At 39.1% G+C, this 23552-nt stretch overlaps 1 protein-coding gene across 1 annotated transcript in view; it reads right to left on the bottom strand.

Annotated features, from left to right (window-relative positions):
- The window catches only part of LOC126923564 (cuticlin-3), a 68705-nt gene that overhangs the window by 20558 nt on the left and 24595 nt on the right, over window positions 1-23552 (bottom strand). The window contains exon 4 of the mRNA XM_050737146.1: window positions 13444-13658. Coding sequence (XP_050593103.1) covers window positions 13444-13658 — 215 coding nt within the window. The remainder of the gene's footprint in view (window positions 1-13443; window positions 13659-23552) is intronic.

The following is a 23552-nucleotide window of genomic DNA, read 5'->3' as shown; positions in this document are numbered from 1 at the left end:
ATTTTCTCTCTTTCTCTGTTGGTAGAAGAGCGAGTTAATGACTTCAGAACGTCGAGAAGTGATTTCAACGTTGTCGCTAGGCCTGCTTTCTTCTCGTTCGTCCAGTCTCCTTCATTTTCTTTCTTTAATATCCTGTCTCGTACGATTCTGTTCCTCTCCACCGTGAACACGCCTCGTTTAATTTGCTCTAGAACGCGTCCAACTGCTTCACTTTTTAACCGAATGCTTCATCCGTCTCGCTGCACATGAAAATACTGGAAAATTGAAAGGCACGTAACAAAAACCTCGTCACTGTTTGTCTTTCTATTTAATAGCGCCTTTAATTCCTCTTGGATATTCTCAAATGTTCATTGTGTTGCGCAATTTGTACGCGTTTGTCTGTAATTATATCGTAGAAGAATTAAATCCATTTTCACCACCAAAGTAATTTGAATACCTATCATAAAATACTTTGGCGAGCGCGTTATATGTATTACACGATACATTTTTAATTTTTATTAACGTCATAACGAGACACGAGTATCCTGGTTATATTGATAAAATTTGAAAGGAAATTGCAAGGCATTTATTATCTACCATGATATATTCTTCCCTCAACTTCAACAAATCCTATAATCTCATCCTGTTATAAAATCGGTGTCAGCAGATTATATTTAATCAGACAACCGGAAATCCTTAAAAAATGAACCAATATACAGGTTCGTGTTTTTCTTTTCTATTCGTAAATTGCTGTAATAGATCATTGAATCCCCTTGATTATAAGCTCCTTCTAACTCGCAACGAAGGACAGCCGAACGACACGTTGATTAAGATATACCTTGGTGATCGAGTTGGCAGGGATTTACGTTCGATTCTGTCCGACGAAGGACTCGTAAATCTAGATGGAATCCTCCCTCGTGATTATCCAGTGGCTCAATGTCCACAGGAAGTCGATCCATCGTACAACTGGTTACTTTCTATGAACAATCGTATAAAGAGTCGCACGATCGAGTTTAGAATATTTCCTATTCAAACGTTGAATCGTGTCTTCGAGTTCTTCTATAAATGAAAGCTAAGTTCCATATTTGCAGCGTTTCTTTCACCAGTTCTTCGAAATGATAAATTCAAACGTCATTTTACAATTTTGTCGACTCGACTTAAAGTCAGAAAAGTTTACAAGAACGAACTTATCACGTTTGTCTTTCCTGATCTTCTATCTACCTTGGCTCTGAAAAAGAAGTTTCTAAAACTCACATGGCAGTCAACGCGTCAAATAAAGATGTCCAGAGCTTAAGAAACTCGCCTAAAGCCTAAAGCAAATGATTCTTGTGCAAAGTCTTGGTCGTTACGGTCGGAAGATAGAACCGCCGATCATTTCAGAGAAATTGGTTGATGCTTAGGGTTATCCAGATAATCGTGGTGCGACGACCTCCGGGTGTTCGGGGTCGTCGATACCTCGGCGCCAGCATTGTCCAGCGGATCAGGCTGTGGCGTCTCGTCGAGAGAGACTCGATGGGAAGACAGTAGAAGGCTTCCTTGACGCGGAATAAAGATGGCGAGCCTCTTCAGCAAAAGAGGAGACGATGAGAGACCGGTCTCTGGGCGAAGTTGTGCAGTATCCTTGCCAGCGTTCCGAGCGTCCTCAGTCTGAAAAACTGGCCAGCAGATATGGCTGCTCGCCCTCAGTCAGAGGTCAACGAGGTTGGGGGACCTGTACTTTGATTCAATACCATAGCGACTCTTCTCTGTGTTTGTCAGTGGTTCTCACGGGCACGCCTTTTTTCCATTCACTCGTAATTAATTAATTGTTTCGAAGAATTGCAAAAACTTCTTTCTTCCTATGGCATGCTTATATGGATGCGGGTACTATAAAAAGCTGCAAATTTCACTCGTCTTATGGAGGATAGTAATTTATATTTGTTTCTTAGGAAGATCTTAATCTTGTTTCTGTATGGAAAATTCGATCAGCAGAAGGTGGATCGGTATTGTTTGATTCTTTATAAAACCCACGAACAGGAGTTCACCGCAACCTGCAGGAATATTTCATGACAAGCTTCTCAGGCCGTAAGCGGACCGCGGTGCATTATTATTCGAAATGCACCGCAACTGGGATAATTTTTACGACAAGGGCCGTGTTTCGATGTCGGTAGTGGACGCGTTAACAAGCAGAGTACCAGTTTAACTCGAAAGGGTTTGAAATTGCGAACAATAGGCCATTTGACGAAGCATTCTGACCGAACGTCCTACCACCACCGGCGATCTGATCCACTCCACTGTGTGGGCAAGAAATATGCAGCTTCTTCTTCGACCCTAGAAGGCTTGCAGCCGCTGCATACACTTGCCAGAGGTTCTCATCCCATCCCAAAAGGTCTTGCATTAACTCATTGTTTCCGCCAGAGAAAGAAAAAGTTCCCTAACATGGTGTTTCATCCTCGGAGACCTGTGTTGAACGTGTCACGAACGTTTCTCTCGATCGAAATGATCAATCATGAACGCGAGAAGTCGTTCGTTCGCGATCATTCTTTTTTTCTTCGGTCGATTATTCGCTGTAAAGCGAACTGATAACCGGAGGAGCGTGTCGAAGGCATCGAGAAAATATAACGGGTGACGTAACGGTGTTTCTATTAGGAGGGTAATACGGTGTAACAGAGAAGCTCTGCCCGGCATTAAAATTCCCCAGGTGTTTTTTTGTCGATCCGGCCTGGCCGCCATTATACCACTTAACTGCACGGCGTTGCCAGGCGACTGACCTTGAAGTCAATGGTACCACCGATTCACATGGGAGTCTGATTCCTAATTAACGAATTATGAATAATTTTACGCCTACGTTGTGCTATTCCAAAGTTCGAGGTTGACGTCAGAATTTGTCTTTCGGAGTCTACACACTTGTATTTTAAGGCTCGTATTTTAAGCGCATACAAATTCGCCTCATTATAACACGATATTTAATGGATTATTTTAGACGGAAGAAATTGTAAGAATTTGTTGATAACACGTTATATAACGGTTGTTACGACTGACGAACAGTTAGATAGAAATACATCGTCCGAGTATCGAGATATTCATCGGTAGAAAGTCGGAGTGACGAGAGAGTAGTTGTCGTCTGTGTCAAAGGAAGGAAAGAAGAGGCGAAAGGTTTCAGAAGAAGAGGTGAATGTCGACGATTAATTTTTACGTACCGAAGATGCCTGGCAATTACGCATAATCGTGCGATGTCCACCTTGGACCTCGAGCTACATACAATCTTTCTCACGATAATACCACGCAATGCACCAGAAGATCATCCCTCGGACGAAACAGCGAATTCTTTACATTCCTTGCAAACTCTGTAACCTTCGCTGCGTACCAAGAAAATAGAAACTCTCTGTGTTAGAAGACAGAATTAAGGAAGGTTGGAGAAAGAATGAGAAACTATTGGAATTTGGACACAGCAAATCCTTTGCACCTTTTGCAGACTGGATAATCGCAAACATCTTCGTTACTAAAGGATAAAAAGACTTAAAAAGTTCTGTAGCTTTCGTTAAACAAACAATAGCGTCCCAAGGAGATTTCCATAGTTCACAATACTGTTCGAGCATTAAATCTTCTCTGATTAAGGACGCTCGTAAAACGGGAAGTCGATTGATAGACAAATTTGCGACGTTCTCGAGGTGCTGTACCCTGAAGGCTCAAGATCGACGAAGAAATAGGAGAGGACTGTCGTTTAGCAAGAAAGACTGGTGGTATAAAACTCGCGTGCAATTTATAAGCCGCGGGCTACGGATTTTACGATGTAATTGGGCCTGGAGCAGGGCAATGGTGTATTCCTCTTTGTGTAACCGGTGGTTACATGTAGCTACTAGAAAGATATTATACTCTTCAGCCGTGTTATCTACCGAGCAAGGGCAACATTTGCTCGGTTAATGTTGGTTACAGAAGGATGCGCCGCTTGCCACGTAGAAAACGAATTTATCTTGAACTTTTCCAATAAAAGCAGGCTTCACCGGGTTGTTTTTCATTCGAAATTATCAGTGGCGAAGGAAATAGCTGATCGAGACTTGGAACTGATAGTCGAAGAATTTAACGATATCCTTCTTCCTGGAAATGGTAGAATGTTCCAGAAATAAAACTATATTTATTTCTATGAAACATCCATCTTCGACATCGTCTATCCGTTCAATAATCAGGTGGTATCTGTATCATTTCCTATACTCGAGATACGCTTATATGCGATTTCCAAAATACGTTTCTAACAATAGAACGAAGAAGATCGTGGTCTAATCATTCGTTAATTTGGACTTTATAATTACCGAGAACGTGCAGATGCTCGTGATAATATCAACATTGTCTTTTATTCATATTTACTTTCTTTTATTGAAATCATAATTATCTATGCGTAATATATTTTATATACTTAAAAGTGTTTAATATTTATTTAGAAAGCAATTGGCTCAAAAATGATTCAACGAACACAATATAGTTACATACAATGCGTGATACGGAACATTGATGAGGCAAAGAATAGCCAAGCGGGAAATGGGTTCCGTTAAACGAATGCAACGTCGACAGGAAAATGAAAAACCATTATCTCGATGTTGCTCAACGATTACCCGAGGAACGTCTGGGAAACTCTGCCTTCTGATTCAGCGAAATCGTCGACGCACCCAGTACAACAAGTTAACTCGGATCTTTTCATCCTTCCGTAATGGAAAAAATTCTTTCGAAGGAGAGTGATCGCACACACGAAATGACGAATCCTTTCTATTTTTGCGACTTCGACAACCTTCGTTGCAAACAGAAACTAACAGAAAGGTTCGAGAAGAAACATAGAACTATTTCAATTTTACTCGTGCTCTCGCTGCATCTCATAAATCTTCGGTTATTTTCTCTTGCATACTGTTGGTGCTGCATACTTTTCTTTGGCCCCGAACGCATATTTCAATTCACCTTTCATTAGAACGCGGCTGACACCAGGCGAAATTGAGTGCTGATATTAGCAAACGAAACACATCGTATGCCACAGAGTTCTTTTTTCTCTCACGACGAACCAGTTTTGCATTTATACGTGTCAATTAAACGGATGAAGAATTGCACGAGAGTCCGTGGCGTTAACCAGCCAATGATTCTCGGAATGCGAATTTCCGGCGATTTAATGGTAACACAGTGGTAACTGTACGCAGTGTACGAGCCCCTATATCGTCGTACACACTCGTTGCGACTATGTATCCGCAAGGCCATCGTCAAGGATGCCGTGTAGCAACAGGCTACTTAGAACTGGATACCGGTGAAGCTACCCATCTTACAATTTACTGCAGCTGTCGAAACCACTTTTGTTGCCCCTGTTAAGCGCCTTGTCGTTTTATCCAATGACGTATAGGTTGTATTTTTGCGAACTCGATCGTACGTCCCTAGAGTCTCTTAGAGTTTCATTTGCACACGTTTTTCATCGCGGTGCTACGTTGCAAGAGAGCAAGACTGATAGGCAATTACATTCGGGGTGATGAATGATTAATTCACGGTCGATTTGTCAGCGGCGCGCACGAAAACATTTATTTCACTTGCCGTTTAATGGCTGTAGTAATGGAAATAAAATTTTAAAATTCCATAGAACGTCCTATTGGTAGGAAATTTGAGAATAGTCTCGTGGAAGAAAGATGTTCAAATAAAATTGGACATTTTTAGTCAAAAGTTTTCGTTCCTGTCTGATATTAATATTTATAAAAAGGTTCGCTCGACAGGACAAAGTGAATGATGTTTTCATACACGAAGGCGAAATTCTTCGCAATATGTGTCGCGATTAGTTTCGTTAAAGTACTTGTGTACTTGTGCACGATAAAAATACACCATGGAGAACTCGCGTGAAAAAGTTAATCCACGAAGATTTTATAGAAAAGGACGTAAGTGATTTTCCGAATCGTGAGAGATTTTTGACTTTACTAGAGCGTAATGTCAAGCTTTGCTTCCTCTCGCTTTTTTCAAGTATGCGGTTTTTACCGTGCGGTCTGGCTCAGTTTGAGAGCGTGAAGCATGTAATTGCAGTCTATCCCTTGGTGAAATTTCATTCGGAGCAATTTCGTTACGTGACATGGCGTAAAATTACTCGTGCTTCTTCTCAACTATACTTCTGCACCCTTAAGGATGTTAAAATTGGCAAAAAGTGAAAGATAAAGTAGAGGTTCAAAGAAACCACCTTAATGTAGAGATTCGAAGAAACCACTGCATGTGTAATACGCAGTGGCTCGCAACAGCACTTGAACGCTTACCATAGAAAACTTTTACGTCTATATTCTATGCGCTGTAAACGTACGTCTTGAAATATTATGAACACTGTAATGGGGCATGACTGTCATGATTGTATTTGTCAAATTTTAAACCAATCTGAAAATGTACATAGAAATAGCAGAATATTTATTGCAGGCGTATATTCAGTAAAAAGTTAGTGTTCAGCAGGAAATGTTATTAGCGTATTAAACATATAATAAATGTTAAGTATTCTCGTAATAAGTATCTTGCAATTTTTATATCTATATATTTTCACATTCAAACTATACCAATATAATCACGATACATTATCGAATCTCGCAACAGTTCTAATGGAATTTCTAAAAGATATTTGCAAGTGTTCGAGTATTTTAACGAGTTCGTATACGAAATGAGACACAAAATTCTGATGCATTCCAGCTGCTCATTTCCTGCGTATAAGTTCGATCGAAAGTCGTGCAGCGGAGCCAGCGCGAGATGAAAAAATATTTCAGTGAAGACGTTTATGTAACGTCGTCGAAAGTTTAAGACGCACAAGTCCATTTTTGTGCAGGGAAAGCAATCGATTTCGAAAGACAACTGACCGACTTAAATTGTTCCTCTGGCGATTTCGAGATACTCTTCTTCAACGAATATGGATGAGGCGATTAATGTTAACAAAATGCTAAACGTAACCTCGATGGTACCAAACAGAATGGCAAAAGTGAAAATAATCGTTGCATGACAAAGTTTATGCAAATCGATGCCAAACCAAGGTAGAGATTCAATGATTGAAGAGAGATCTTTGCAAACGTGAAAGTGATACACGTGTCTACGCAAAATGCGTAAACTTGCCAAATTTTGGAAACTTCTCCTCGTTGCCGTCTCAATCGTATCGACTAAAATGACCGAAACATAAATACTCGTTGTATGACAAGATTTATGCAAATTGTTACGAAACCAGAACTCCAGTCGGTAAAGAGAGATCGTGGAAGATTAAACGTGAAAGTGAATATTAAATCAACGTGTATCAGGTGTGTAAATTTATAGAATTTTGGAAATTTCTCCTCAGTTGCATATTTTCTCTTCATCCTGCATACATCCCACGTACATTAGTTAAATACTTTTCACCCCGCGAAAATGAAGTTAAGACGCGTGCAGCATTCTAATGATGCGATTGGTGTCGAAACAAGACAAATACAGAGGCAAATACGTGGAAATATACAGAAAAGAATCGATCGGCAGACTTTTACTTTTACGAGCGTAGCGTGGGCAACTGTAGCTGCCCACAAGGTATCGTCCCACTCGCCATAGTCATTTTAAGGATCTCTCTCCTGCTGGACACGTAGCCGAAAGAGAGGATGACCTTTGCGTGTTCATAAAAAGAAACGGATGATGGCGACCTTTTGCTACCTTCCAGACTGTACTCTCCTTTCTAGATCGAATTATGCATGAGAGAACTTTCGAATGGTCAACGGACTCGTGGAAACGGACTCGCATATTATTTTGAAAAATATTTTTCAGAAAGAATTGCAATTTTAACATCAAAATACGTAGCACACGAGAATTTGTGCGATTCAAAAGAAGATGGTGCTTTATTACAGCCCTGTAAATATTTCAATCTTTCCGACAAAATCGTAGGATTCGGACGAAAGAAAAGGTCGCTGCACGGCAAGTTTTCGGATTACAATGTCAAAAGCAGAATTTTGAAAAAAGATGGAAATTAAAAAAAGAATAGAAGTTGTTGTTAAAAATACATTGCTGTGATAGAATTTTTTTTAGCAAAAAGGATTGTGAGTCGAGAATCGCCCTAAATGGGTTAAAGTGATTTCATTTCTCACAAAAAGAAAGAAACCATAGTTCCATAAACATGGCATAACAAAAAGTATAACAAATTTTCGATCCGAGGAAATGATAATTTAACGATATTTTAATCGTCTATATAGAATCTTCTGAATTACGGTAAATGTTCTTACAGTGGAACACGGATTTTTCTTGATGAATTCTCTCACGATGGTTGATTCAGCAAAAGAATAATTTAGTTGCTCTGTCGAGCCGCGAGGTTGTAGAATGTCGTACGTGCTCCGGTAAGATGTATAAATGGAATAGGGAAGCCGGTGCAAATAGAGATATGATGCCATTAATGAGTAACGCAAGCTGGCAACGGTGTTATTTGCATGCTTGTGCGAACATCCGATGCCGGTTTTAGCCTGCCACGGATCGGTTTACGAAACGCTCGCGGTTACATTGACTAGTGCAAGATTCTGGCCTCTCTGTTCCTCTTGATTTTACTCAAAATTGGCCAGGCAAATTAGCTTTTCTGATACTTCTCCGTAATTTGACTCCGAGTTGGCAGAAACAAATATTTGAACGGAATAAAGCAAGTAACTTTTTCATAGACTATATGACTTTGGTTATTTGCGAAATTTCACGTAAATAGAAAATGCAACGTTAATCCTCTAACTGCCGTCCATAAGTCACGGGACACTTGGCAACTTTTAAATAGAAACTTGTATAAACCATGTTCGCAATAGGCGTTTTTAGAACGTAGTATAACTTAAATTTTCTTATGATACGTGCGATTTTATAATTCCATAATTCTATTTATGCTTATCCTAAGTGTAGCAAACCTCCAGTAACTTACAGAGAGAAATGTACAGGTTGGTTTTACAGGAACAAAGTGTTTGCAAGATAACGGGACGCAGTATTGAAATGGTACGGAACGAAACGGCGACCTAATATGGCCAAGCTGGGCCAACGAATTCGTTGCTTACGTAATCGCTTCCAAGTAAGATTCTTTCTTTGTGTGTTGGTCCACTCCATTATGTAACGTAATGAAAAAGAAATAATATATTTATCTTCATTAACTTCATTAAGCACACCTTGATATTAAAGGTATATCTCTGCTCGAAAATCAAAGGTAACTGAAATTCTGGTACTTTTAAATTAGAATTTATATATATATATTAATAGTAATTAGTACTTTGATACTTTGAGAAAATACATATTAACGACAACTTCCTCGGATAAAATCGTGCTGACGATAATGAATTTCTTAAATAATGAAGCTCTATAATGCCTGACATTTACAGAGTTACCAATATTTTTATTGCATATCGATATTTAAAAATAAATTTTATCGTGCCATAAAATAAGCTAATAAACGATAAAATCCTCTTGAATCTTTCTACTTGTAATTTTGTAACTAAATTACATTTTATGAAAAATAAGCAAGTATTCGGGTACTTTTAAGCGGCGGAGTAGATAGGATATCGATGGTTGGTCGTAATAGTTTGCAAAAGCACCGGCGTATCGTAAAACTGTTTATTTTACGATCCATGGAAGCGAGCGAACGAGGATCACTATCGTCCAGGATGTCGAGAAACTGCCCACAGTCCCTTTAACGCCCACAACGATCACCAGGAATCAGCAGAGAGGTCAAAGACTCTCTGTTTTACCTTGTTCGATGCTCTTGGTGATCGTGCCGTATTCTTCTTACGGGACAAATTGTTCCCTTCGGCATCCTGGCCCTTAAATTATGCAAACCTTCGTGCACTGCACAGACATTACTATTAACCGGAACCTTTGTCCTCTTTAATCAAGCATACCTGCTTTTAGAATATACCTTAGGTACACTATCGTCCGCAAGTATTTCGATTCTTCGAAATTACTGCAATTAAATAAAAGTCTTTCTCTTTGTTGTTCTGAGCTCATGCTACAAGCGAAGCCAGAGAGATTCTATACTACGACATCAAAGAAAATAAGCAATAACAAAATTTTACTGGAGGTCTTATATCTTTGAGGAAGTCAAGTTTGAAAAATTGTCAAGGATACGTGAATTCACTTAATTCTCAGCTTGCGATTTAACAAATTATTTAATCGCCATTAATGCAAGAGGTAAAAGATTTAGAATAAAAAGACGTTTTTTTATTATGACGTAAAGGGAAACTAAAAATATTTTTAATTTAATTAAATTAAAAACTTTTAATTTAATTTAATTAAAAACTTTTTAATTTAATTAGGTGTCCAGGTACTTTTGAACGGCGGTCTATTTTACTGAATTCTTGTTTAGAAGATATTTATCTAGTAAGACACGATTTGGCCCAATCTCTCTGATTCTTTCATGAAAAAGATTTCTCTTAGAGACTGAATTATCCAGAGTCAGGCTTTATAAATCAAAACTAATCAGCTGCTGTCGAGAGTTCTCTTCGCCAAAAATGCGAAAGATCGATCGTGATTACGATCTTCGCCAAGCGCTTTCATCATCAATATGCCAAGCTATATTCGCTCGAGAATCCTCGCAGTTATTATCCGATGATCCATGGTGCTGGATACATGGGTTTAACCTTGATGTAGAATTCTTCTGTGTTTCAATTTTGGTCTTGTTTTATCGAAGTATAATCAATATGTATCAATGTCTCTTTTACGTTTTCGTTGAATCGAAGAGATTTATTAACTGACAGAGAAACAGAATTGGATGAAAAGCGACTCAAATGACTCGCAAAACTATTTCAGCCTTTCTGAATTAAAAGCATACGATGCCCAACACACAGCAAAATTAAAAGTAAATAAATGTTTCGTACTATTATCGATATTCATCATAGAATTCTTCCAAGAACTAGGATTAGGTTTTGCATCATTCTCTGCATAAATAGCGACTGTGAAGTCAAAAGGATTCAAGATGAGTACAGATAAGGAAAGACTAGTTCTGCCATTTGCTACGATCACATCTCGTAAATACATTCGATTAGTACGCTTCAAGTGTTCCGTGAAATGTTAGACCGCACCGAGGAGCGAGAGGTTTTTCACTGTTCGATGAATATTTTATATCCCTCGAATAGCACTATAGATTCGTATCGTGGTGAACCACAACGCTCGCAAAACCTAAGGAATCAAGCATTTCGTAAATCGATCGAGCACCGGTCAATTTCTTTTCCTCGATTTTGCATGGAACCCATTGTCTCTGGACAGGGCAACGCCCAGGAATGGTGAACACGGAAGAGATAATTATAGCGTGTCTCTTTCCGCGTTCAACTACATTCTAATTTTCTCATACCAGCTTGCGCTGAATATTTAACAAATTACTTTTAACTGATGAAGCTAAACATACCAAACCCATCAGAAAGCAAATGTACGATGTACATGTAGCGTACTGGAGAGTGAAACTGTTCAAAATAGTTTGGTCGAGACTGTGTTATAAACGTGTTTCTTTTTGGTAAAATTCACCTCACATTTTAGTGCATTATGCGTTCTGTAAAGACCCCTTTATATAATATCTGATCAAAGAAATTCGCTCCTCTAAGATTTAACTCAGCGTACTCCTTAATCCAGCTGTACTCTACACAATTATTTGTCGCTTTTCTATCGTTTAAAAATTTCTTTGGCTTCAGGAAATTACGGTAAAACCTTGCTTGCTTCAATTTCATATTTAAGTTTCCCTCGGTGCACTAGAAATTTCTTTATTTATCAAGACAAGAATGAGATTGGGATTTAAGAATTCAGAGACTCGAGGACCAAACTAAAGAATCATCGGTTAAAAACCTCGAAAAAAGTCAGAATCAGCGAGTGGGTAGATGTATCTTGCGTCTTATATCTTCTGGTTGGATTGAAAATCGTGATCGGCCAGTTCATTATCAGCAAATGGTGGAAGGAGCCAGTGTTCCGTTAAGGACACCAAGAGCACGCGTTTGCATGCGCACGGTATATCGCTGACATGAGGCGTAACAGCGTTAGTCTGCTGCTGGCATACTACGTATCTCTTGCAACGCTCGTAAGAAGAAGGCCGTAAGTCCGGTCACATAACGGTCCAGTTATGGTATAGCGAGGAAGCGATCTCTCGCCTCGACACACGATTCCCTCGTTACACGAACCAGCCCTTCTCTACCACTCTGTATTTCCCTTCTTCCCTTCTTTTTTCTTTTTTCCGCCACTCACCTTCCACACGCCACGATTCTTCCCAAGTCCACTTCTTCGCATGATCAATAATATTGTAAATGTCGCAAAGTATCGACAGCTGATCGTACGTGGATCACATCGAAGGATTGGAGTTGAACGTTAATAAAAATTTGGATATTTCGCCATTCAAGCGTCAATAACGTTAAGTGGTGGGGATATAGACGATAGTATTGATCGTATGCGATCGAAGTATAATATTTTTAATTAATAAATGCGGACATTTACAAAGCATTGCGCTTCAACTTCGAAACTTTTGCCAGTGAAGAGATAGCACAGGGTGAACATTAATTTTTCCTCAACAAGTGAGAAGAAAGTTTTATCGCTTTTAAAAGCTATCGAATTGTATGGCAGTTAATTTTTAAGTAAATATTGACAGTATTACTGTTTGCGCGGGCAAGTGCTTCAACTGATTCTAAAATAATTGGGGATGTCGGATCGATGATATTATCGCGAATCTATATTTACGATATGTTGTCAATATTATTGATCATGTGCGAACCCCTTTAGCTAAAGCTCATCTCTCGCCTGAAAGCTCCCCTTCTTGTCGGGTAGTCGCGCGTACATTCACGCCTCCGCAGTTTTTTTTCACCCGGTGCACAGTGTACGTGGACGTCGAGTCGCATGAGCGATCGTGATCGTTGATCGAGCTTCCTCGTGCTCGAATACCGTAGACATATTCCACTTCTTTTGCTCTGATCTCTTATGTAATCTTCTTTCACGTCCAGAGACTTGCGTCGCGTTCTTTCGCGTGTCACGATTAGTCAACTCATCGGAGTTTTTGACTGGGACGAGAAAAGAACATAATTCGATGCACGGAACACTGTAACGATGATTTGACATAGGCCTTTTTGTCGGTTACGGGATACTATGGTGGAGCACCGCATTCTTCGATCATTTTGTTTGAATCATTCTCGAGAGATGGCAATTGCTCATTTAACTTACAATCTTCTAACATGGGAAAGTTGTTTCAAAAAGGAAATTAATTGGTCCATTATTCCATTAATTCATTGGCTCAAACATTTTCGTTTTATTTATTCCTCCGAGAAATGATAATCGCTTATTTAACTTACAATCTTGTAAGATTGAAAAATCGTTTGAAAAAGGAACGTAATTGGTTCATTATTCCATTCATTCATGAGTTCAAACAGTTTTGTTTTAGTTAGTCCCCTAAGAAATGATAATTGCTTATTTGACTTACAATCTTCTAACATGGAAAAATTGTTTCGAGGAGGAACTTAATTGGTTTAATGATGCTGTGAATTAATTTCTGTATTCATTTTGCTGACTTACCAGCTCGGTGGGCATGGTGTTGCAAGACCTGAGGGGCAGATTGTAGGTTATAGGGGTGCGTTGGCTTCTGTACTCTTGCAAGCAAGAGCTGTTCTTCGACAACCCCCGCGGATACACCAGACCATGGAAATCCGTGTTGCCCTCCGTCGAAATGTGGACGATTATCGATTCGCTCGCACACTCGATCTGCACGGTGCTTGCTATCGCAGCGGTTGCTGAAAAATTGCAAAAGCATTGGTATTTCGCTTGTTTTTGGTAGATACTTAGACACTACGTTTAGATAATTCTTGGTCTACTTTTTAACGCGCGCTGTGCGAGTGAAAGGAACGAAATTGGTTTCGAATTAGCCAGAAGTGGAGTGCCGTAACATCGACCCGAATTTGACAATGGAATTCGCAAATTTTTCCTTTTGCAATTTCGAAAAGCATCTATCAGTAAAATTAAATACTAGTAAAAATAAATGCTACAAGACTGGTGGTTTTTCAGAAATCGATAGCTCTCCGTAAAGACCGATACTTCGGTTCTTACATATTTCCAGTGTGGTTCTTCTCGGTCAATCTTTTAGCCAACTTTCCATAAAGAATTCTCTGCTACGTTTAACTGTAAATCGCATGAATGATATAACGGTGCTGTTGGCCGATCAATTACAAACAGTTCGCACTTTTATCATCGGCAACAAATCGTGTTCAACCGAAGCGTCACATCGTCCGATTAGGATCTCTTCCTACTCGGTCACTGACTGTCTGATACCACGAGTCTGGCACGATAATTTGTTATTGGTAATTCGGTCCACGTTTGTTCGGTCAGCGAGCCGCTAGCTTCGAGTTTAATAACCTCCAGTTCTTATGAATTTTCGACTCGTATTCAGGTTAAAAACAACAGTCACCCATTCCTTGAACGATCGTTATTATAGCGTGACAAAAACTGAACTATATAATCCTTTCGAGTTTCCTTTTTCTTATGCGTGTACATTATTTACTGTTCTTTTTTAGGCAACGATACTCGCGTAATAATCAATTGCCCATTAATTAGGTGGTTTATGTAATTGTTTAACGAGGTATCGATGTACGTATATCGATATTCCCGCTCACAATCGTTACATTTATATTCATAATAGAAAGTAAATCTGAGAAGTTAAGATAGGAGGAAGTTATCAAACTTTGCACTGTATTTTTTAAAGATTAACAGTGATTAGTATTTGCTTGATAAACTAGGAGGATCGATATCGTATTTTATACATCATCGTGATATTATTACACGTGTAGCAGGCAGAGTTCGTTCACCGTTTTTTACGGGATTTGCCGTGAAAAGGAGGAAAGCGTACCGTTTCTTTCTTCGCCCAAGAAAATCTCGCGGTTTATCAACAACATATTCTATGACCTGCTATCAGACACAGGTCTAAGTGCGTTCACCCTGAAGTAACTCTTTTATACTTAGCTAATTGTTAAACGAATCATTATCCCATTAATGCGAAAAAGAATTATCATTAGACTATAGATCTTCATCGAAGATTTACAAATATCTGAAATAAAGTACTTGTTACAAGCGTGGATACGCACAAATACTTGGAGTCTAATTATCATAAAATATGAATTAGAATGAACCACGTTCTTGAATCGTCCAGTAGTCATATGCATAAAAGATAAGAGCATAAACGCATTTTAATTGCCGAACACTTTTAAACGTTTGAAATTTTCCATAAACGGATAACATTCACGTTTCCCGGAATTCGTACGCGTGAAAAGCGAAGAAATTACGCGACATTTTAAAAGCATCGTTATTATAAAACACAGTGACGCTGGTTATTGAAATAACTCGTTTAAAAATAAATTCCCCTCTTTAAACCGAGAGTATCGCGCGATTAATCCGCGAGTGATTAACGTTTAGAGAATTACCATCGTGGAGCCAGGCGAACGAAATGACAATGATCATCTTTGGTTTAGCATTATCGTCTTGACGATGGGGAAACAATGATGAGAGAGTCGTGAACTTGACTCATCGCGGCATCTTTTTCTTACCCAAAGAGTCAATGAGATCTTGGCTAATTTAATTCTTAATACTCGTTGCATCCGCCAAAGGAAACGTCTCTCTGTGAACAGACTTGATCGACGAGCAATAAAAGGATCAAGCTACGACGAGTATCGAAAGGAAACGCGACCGGTAAATGCCAGATAAGGAGACCAATTTTTCCATTAGAGATCGGCGATTTAATGAAATTCTATTAGACTTAATGGCATCAATTTGCTCGAGGGACTCTGAGATTTTCATAAATCCGTTTCCTATACTTCTCTTTTGCAAAGATTCTAGCTTTCGATATCAGTATTATAGGAGCCTAACTGTGTTCGGTGTACTTGCGTACTATTCAAAGTTACGTAAGCGTAAAGATAGCGAGTCCACGCGAGAACTCTATTACAGTAGTAAATAACTAAGTAAGTCAAGGAATTATGTTGAAGAATTTTTCCTGACACTTTCTACAGGGTGTTTCATACTACTGGGCCAAGTTATACCTAAGAAATGATACAAGGTAAAAGATAGAACGAAATTATTTTCAATAATAGACGATCCGAGTCGTCTTGTACGATTGATAACAGATAACAGTAAAATTGTACAAGTTACTAGTATTAAAAAATAAAATTTACGATAAGAATTCCAGAATTCCAGAATTATTTATTCACGTTAAATTATCTATTAAATTATAAAATATATTAAATTTCATTTTTTACTCTCTAAACCTATAAAAATTAACAAGCACCGAAGACCACCTATGATAATCAATCAAGTGATAAAGCATCAAAATTAGCAGATACACGTTCTCTCTTCGCGAAAAAATCCTCATCCTTGACACTTGCGTCATTCGCTATTTCAACTCCTCCGTTCTTCGAAACGTTCAATATCGAATAGTGACTCTCTGGTTTCCTCCTTTCTTTCTTCAAAACGTGTTGAAAAAAAGAGCAGCGACGAGCATATTTCTCGGAACAGTGGCTCGAGTCGTGAGCCAGCAATTTAATAAGAATCTCTTCGTTCCTGGAAAGAATCGATGAACCGAGCGTGCAGAATCCTCTCGTTTTTCCATTGTCCTTTTCCTTAGATCCGCCACAGGGGAGCAACGATGAAAAACTAAAAAGAAATCACTTGGAAGCGCGAAGCAAAGATGGTTTTCGGTCGACGACCTCTCGGAATCTCGCGTTTACCGGCTTTTTCGATCGCTGTTTGATACTTCCTTCGACTTTCTGATCGCTCTATATACATAGTGACTGTTATTGACTCAGCTAACCGACTGTTACGAGAGCAACGGTGGATTTTCGCGTGCGACTAATTGGCTCTGTTTGCCGGCGGGAAACGTTTGTATAATCTTCGAAGAGAACGACATCGCGATTGCACGCCTGGGAAAGGGTTGTCAACCTTAAATGTCCCTGCGACCGAGCTAATCACTTCTTTCTTAATCACCGTCCTCCTTGTTTCGTTAATTGAAACGCGTCGGGCAAAGCATCTGATTTTCACGTTCGATCATTGTTGGATAAGATCATACAGGGTGTCTCACGTGTCTGGGACCCTCCTAAATACTACAATACCTCTTGGTCTTATACAAAGTGTCGTAATTCTAGATTATCAAAGAACCAGCCAAACAATCCACCAGAGAAAAATTTATCTCTGTGTTATAGAAACGTATCGTACACAAATTTCTTTATGTAATTATACCATTCTGAGGGAAAATTCCTATATGTATATTACATGCATGATTATTAAAAGCTGATATCGAAGCTTCATCTTTTCATACAACATAGAGATCCAGACTACGCAGTAAAATTTTGCCAATGTAGTCACGATACTCGTATCTCATCGAAATCCCAATAAAATTTCACAATCCTTCATAACACATACAATATACATATATTCATAAAAGAATTGACTACGAATCTTCAAATACTTTTATCAGCCATTGTACGTCGAGTGTTGCTTGCCGTGTATTCTTTCACGCTGTTTACAAACCTGGTGAATAGTAATCGACTAGCACCAATGGAAAAATCTCATAAAAATTCTCAAACGAACACCGAGATGTAATTGCGAGGCAGATAAAAAAGAGACATGCAAAAATCCTTTTCTCTGAGAGAGAGAGAGAGTCGTTCGTATGTTAAATCGGAGACACGTGCGCTCGGTGTGTAAGTCACGCCGGAAGTAGAGGGTACTTGACCTTAGGGCCTGCTTTCCTGCACGTACAGCACATCGTAGGTAAATCTCAGGATGAGCGTGCAGAAAAACCGCTCGACCACGTGTTCTCCCTTCGATTTCCCTTTCTTTCTCTTCTTTTCCTTCTCTTTCTCTCGACTTCATTTCCTCTACGACATCTGAGTCATCCTAGAGGTCTCGCGAGGTGAAACAAAGGCGTGTACGGAGTGGCAATTTGCAAACGACACGCGAATCATGCGGTTTCCGGTACCGAGCTCTTCTCTCGTCTTCTTTCCGTCTTTCGTTGGAATAAAGGTGCGTTGCGTGACAAGGGAACGAGAAACGCGTTCTTTACATACCTCTCTTGGTACTTCAGCCTTTGAAATTTATTTATATGTGCAAGGTGTTTCAAATAGTTGGAATTTCAAAAATGTCTGAATGAATCGACAAATTACAAATTACAGACTGTAGACCATTACAGAATTTTACAATTTTATCAAATAGTTGACTCGTGATTTTCAAAATATTCTTTTACAACTTGATTTGTGTTTCTGTTTCTTCGTTACCAAACTTGTCGCTACTAAGTAGAACGATATATCGGTGCTGATAAGTTATAGGTTAGTAATTTTGTCAGTCTAATCGTGTCAGGCTGGCCAGGAGGAACGAAGTGAATTCATCGCGGTGACAGGAAGTTGTACAGCCGACGATTGATTACGTTGTTGATATGTTATTCCGCTCATGTTCATCGCGGTGCATTAAAATCTCAAGCACGGAAGTCGCAGAGCTGTTGCATAACTGTGCGTCCCAGCGAGCCACCTTTTGGATATCTCGCTCGGTTAAATATTTTCCAGCATTTTGTAATGCGTAATTTCTTTTGAAAAGATTCCCCTCTAATATCACAATTTATCCCGTGCAATTGCAATTCGCATTTACGTTATTACCTAAATACCCACAAGCATAATACATATTATATAACTGAGATATCTTTATTCCTATACGGACGACTATGATTCACATAACGTTTTCGCAATCTCGAATTATTAAAAAGTTCTTCATATTTTCTATTTCGACATATGTATTTCGGCTTGTCCTATTCGTTAAATTATTTAAAATTACTACGCATTCTTACAGTCTCGAATTTCTCATAAATAACAATATAGACATCTCCAGTTGAATTAGCACAACATGTGTGTCAAAAATTCTTTCAAACTTCAAACTAATCGTTTCTTCAGTGCGCAGTTTCGAATGCGATTTTGGATTTACCAACGAGCATAATTGCGAAGGAAACGGGTTAACGAGCCGAAATTCAGTAAGGCGCGAATCTGCATAATCGGCGAACCGTCTCGTTGCGGTCTCCGGCATTACGAAACCACGGTATTTTGAACGTCTGCCAAGAAATTAGGAGAGGATGCGCCCAGTAGGCGAGCAATTTGCATATCGCGCGCCGCTGGTCACCTACTAATGGCGTTCTTTTTGGGGAAATTTCTAAATGTATCTTCCTTGAAATACCTTCTATACAGAAAGTTATACATTTTTCAATATTTCGTATACGTACTACGAACGAACAATTTTCAAATTCTATTGCTTTTCAAAGATTATTCCTATCTTCTTTCAAAGAAATGACGCGCCAGTGATGTGTAGCGATAGTTGGCTAAAAATAAAAAGCAGTAGACACATTCTTGAGCAGTTAGCGAGGAAATTCCGTTAGACTCGTAAAAATCGTTTCCATTGGCTTCCTTTTCGCGTTATAACTGTCATATTGCACGCGACTCGCGTCTGCATCCTCCGCAACGTGATCCCGCTAACAACCGGAAACTCTAGCAACGTTATGTTCACCGATTAACAGACTTTGCTATAGTCGTTCGATTCGATGATCGTAAACTTCGTTCTTCGGCACATTATTCTTTATAATTTAAAAGAATTTGATCGATCTTTGACTTATTCGAAACGGGTAGTCGTTCTTCGATGCTGTTGTCCAGCAACAACTTCTCGAGTCTTGCAACTTTATCGTTGCAGCAATAGAAACGGAGAATATATTTTTCTGAACACACAAAGCATACAAGTATGCGTGTCGTTCCGCCTGAAGACGTTAAACAATGGTTTGATCATACGTGTTGGCGGGACTGGAAATTGCAAATACCTCAGCTAAGACCGCAAGGGTGGATTTTCATTCTTCAATTTTCGTTATCGAACTTCCACATAAATTTCAAGTTCCAAGATAAAAATGGAATTTCCATTTTATTATCCTTTATCGAGCCCTTTACTATGGTCTGTTGATAATGAATTCACCGTGGAACATCATTTTACCCTTATTAATCGTATATGTTTCTAAGATAATTGCTAATTTTGTCGTTAAGATTGCCAGATTACTCGTTTTTATTTAATATTTTATTCGAAACATGCTGTGATTTCATCTTAAATAATCTCGTTAGAAGGATTTTAGATGGTCATTGTTACAACACCGTGTCAAATTATGTGCATAATGTTGACGTATTACGCATATAGTCTGCAAGTAATCTACAGCTGTAGTCCACAAATAATATTACATTTTAAATACAACTTTCATTTTCTACGCTTTCAGTTTGTTCAAATATTACACGAAATTTCCGAAGGTTTGACGTAAATCTTCCTGTAAATGCACGGGCATCTTTAATCTACGCGTAATATCGCTTTCAGTACAATTTCTGTTTTTCTACGTTTTCCATCTAAACGCATGAAATTTCTGAGAAGGAAACAGAAATTCCAAGACGCTATTACCAGCGTGTCATAATTGGTACACGCGGAATGCTATGTTTATTAGGAGCCGGCTCTTCCGGTTAGATCTCACCGTTTTCCGTTAAGTCGCAGCTTCTCCTTTTGCCACGCTCCTCCCTGAAGATAATCGTTGCAATTATTCGTAACTTGGTCGCGTAATATCCGTCCGTGGAGCGGCGTAACAGCTGGAAAGGCAACTTCACGGAATAATCAAGCACAGTTAATAAATCTCTCGGTCGCTTTCCGCGTAATTAACCTTGCGAATACCATTCGAACGTCGTCTTCGTGCTGTCCCGATACCGTCTCGTTTGCGATGCATCTCTCTACCAATCCCGTATTTCATTATACTTGCGTGTTTTTCCAACCATCGCATCCACTCGACATTATTTACCAACATCAAACGTTGTTTGATTCATGAATACATTCATAACGAAGCAACAGAGGCACTTTTTCAGTTCAAATATCTTTGGTTCTTTCGACCTCATTTTCTTCTCTCTCGTTCGTCTTTCAAACGACAACTGTTCGGTATTATAAGAATATCTAGAATCTTATTAATCTTCTTTCACGTTCATTATCCGCATTTGTTTCATCCCCGAATACGTATCATAACACGTATCATGTCATTTATTTTACGTTTTTCGATATATTAATAATACCCTGAACATGTTATCTTCAAAATTTCCTATAAATAGATAAACATACGGAATCCAGTGATAGCGTGACCGAGATGAGGCCCCATACAAAATATACGGGTGTCCAGGTCGAGTTTGTTATTCTACTTGCATAAGCCGCGAACGTGTTCGGTATTTAAAACGAGCAGAACCAGTCCCTAAAGATATTCGTGAACTTACTGAAATATCTGTAACTGGAATCGAAAAACCTGCCGCAGGATCTGGATCGTCTGGTGTCTGAATTATATTCATAGCCAGAGATTATTCCTTAGATTAGATTATTCGTTTTCCACGAAGGGACTACCGAATGGCTGTCTCCAAAGTACCAGTCATCCGAGTAACACATTCACGTCCACTTTTTGTCAAGAATTAGAAAAGCAGAAGAATTAATCTCTCTGATTAGACGATACTTTGGTATAATTAGGTGACTTAATTGGATAACCACTTCGTATCGGTTCGTTACAAAGTTACATACAGCCACTTGGCAGAAGTTATTTGCTTAGATTTAAATTGATTTCTCGGTGGTCGTAAAGATGCTCATGTTTAATTCATTAGGTCTATGATGGCTCGTAATACTCGTAAGCACTGAACGGTCAAACTCGAGCAAAAACGATCCCTGCGCCATGTAATATAAAGAACATATATATACGGTACACCGTGTTACGAGCAAACGAGAAGCGGAAACGATTTCCACGGAAATTCGAAAGAAATTGGATAGAACAGAGTGGCGCGATACAGGATCGCTAGTTCACGGAATAGAGTACACGATTCGAACGATCCTCGACCGAGGGAACCACGATTTCTTAGAAACCATTCCGCCGGTATGCAGTAGTAATCGTGCTGGCCTTGAAGAAAATTGGCAGGTTGTCGTCGAAACCTGCAGCCAAGATCGTCGGTTGCGAAGGCTTTAAACTTCGTGTACACTTGCCGAACCAAGCGTTTTCGTACAGTCGATTCACGACTTTCTTCGCTTCTAGAAATTGAAGCACGATTTTCTTCGTCTATAGTCGCGCTTCAACTACGTTTTCGCCAAGTTTCCAATTTTTCTGAATTTTCCAATCGCAGAACTTCCCTCGTACTACTCTCAACTACTCTCTTAGGTGGATATTTTATCGCATGAATATTTTCCTGTATTTTACTTCTGCACCAGTATCTCCGTGTAAGAAGAGGTCTAATTTGTTTGGCGAGGGCCGATAGCAAGCGTGGATGCAGCTTTACGATCGCAGAAAGAAACCACTCGTTGCACCAAGGTGCGGAATAGTAACGAAGATTACCGTAACTCCACCGTAAGAGGCTACCACCACGGGCGTAGCCACGGTCATCGCGCTTAGACCAGAACCTGCGAACCGTTATGAATCGTCGTTGTTTTTGCCGGGAACATCCGTCGAAATCCGGACTCTGCCATCATCTTGTCCAATATTTTTTCATTATCGCGAAATCCGTTTATAACTACGATAACCGATCAAACCTGTCTTAAACTCGAATTACCGGTATTCTTCCAATTCTTTACGAATACGTCAAATCATCCTTTATTTCTTTTTTTCTCAATGTTTTATAATATGAAGTTTCTCGTTAATTTTCTAACGTTAAGGTCTGCCTACGATTAAACAGGAAATATCTTTTCATCTTCATTTACGTTATATCAAAGTACTCCTTTTTAATCATAAGCTTACTTATACAGCATCGAAGTGCGAAGATCAACGAAGAATGTGCTTATCGGATTCTTAAAATTCGTAAATCTTAAACGACGAATTTACTTTCAAAAACAGTGAATTGCGATAACAGAACGTAACAGAACATTGACAATAACGGATAGAATGAAAATCTGCTCGATAGCAGAATGGTGTCAATGGTGTGTATAATTAACGATGAGTAGTTTCGAGCATATGTGCAGAAGAAACCGTTAACATTCGCGATTTTAATGATACGAGATACACGTGGTCAAGATTCTTCTTCTTCTTAGATGGACCTGTTGGTTCTATGTAAAAGCGGTCAAAAGGACTCGATAGACTGTCATCTGGTTTTACACGGATCCGACAGTCACGTGTTTCAAAGAAGTCTTAATCGTGGATGCAGTTATGGGTTATCCAAGTATCGATCGATCTTGCGAAAATCTGAAAACACCGTGGCATAGATCATCGTTCAACGACCGTTAAAGGTGATTCCTGTGGTCATTGCTTGCACGTTAATCAGAGAAACATCACGGTGTTTGAATTGGATATTGGTATTAGTTTGGGTATACTATTTGTAAGGAAATTTATTTACTCAATCACTAATAATACATCAATTACCAACTTTAACTTGTTTATCATACAAGGTATTAAGTTAAAGAATATTTCATCGTATGTACCTTCGAACGAAGATGTCCTTTCTTTGTCCAGTTTTCAACCAACTGTTGCAACTGTCCTAAGACTCTTTATTGATTCAACGAAAATTTCGCTTCCATGGAGTCGATCGACTCCAATAGAATCGTAAGATCGTTGGGAGAGTAATATCCTCTAATTAAGGATAAGCAGC

This window comes from Bombus affinis, chromosome 13, assembly GCF_024516045.1.
Source record: "Bombus affinis isolate iyBomAffi1 chromosome 13, iyBomAffi1.2, whole genome shotgun sequence".
Taxonomy (NCBI): domain Eukaryota; kingdom Metazoa; phylum Arthropoda; class Insecta; order Hymenoptera; family Apidae; genus Bombus; species Bombus affinis.
This window is presented reverse-complemented; position numbering and strand designations above follow the sequence as displayed.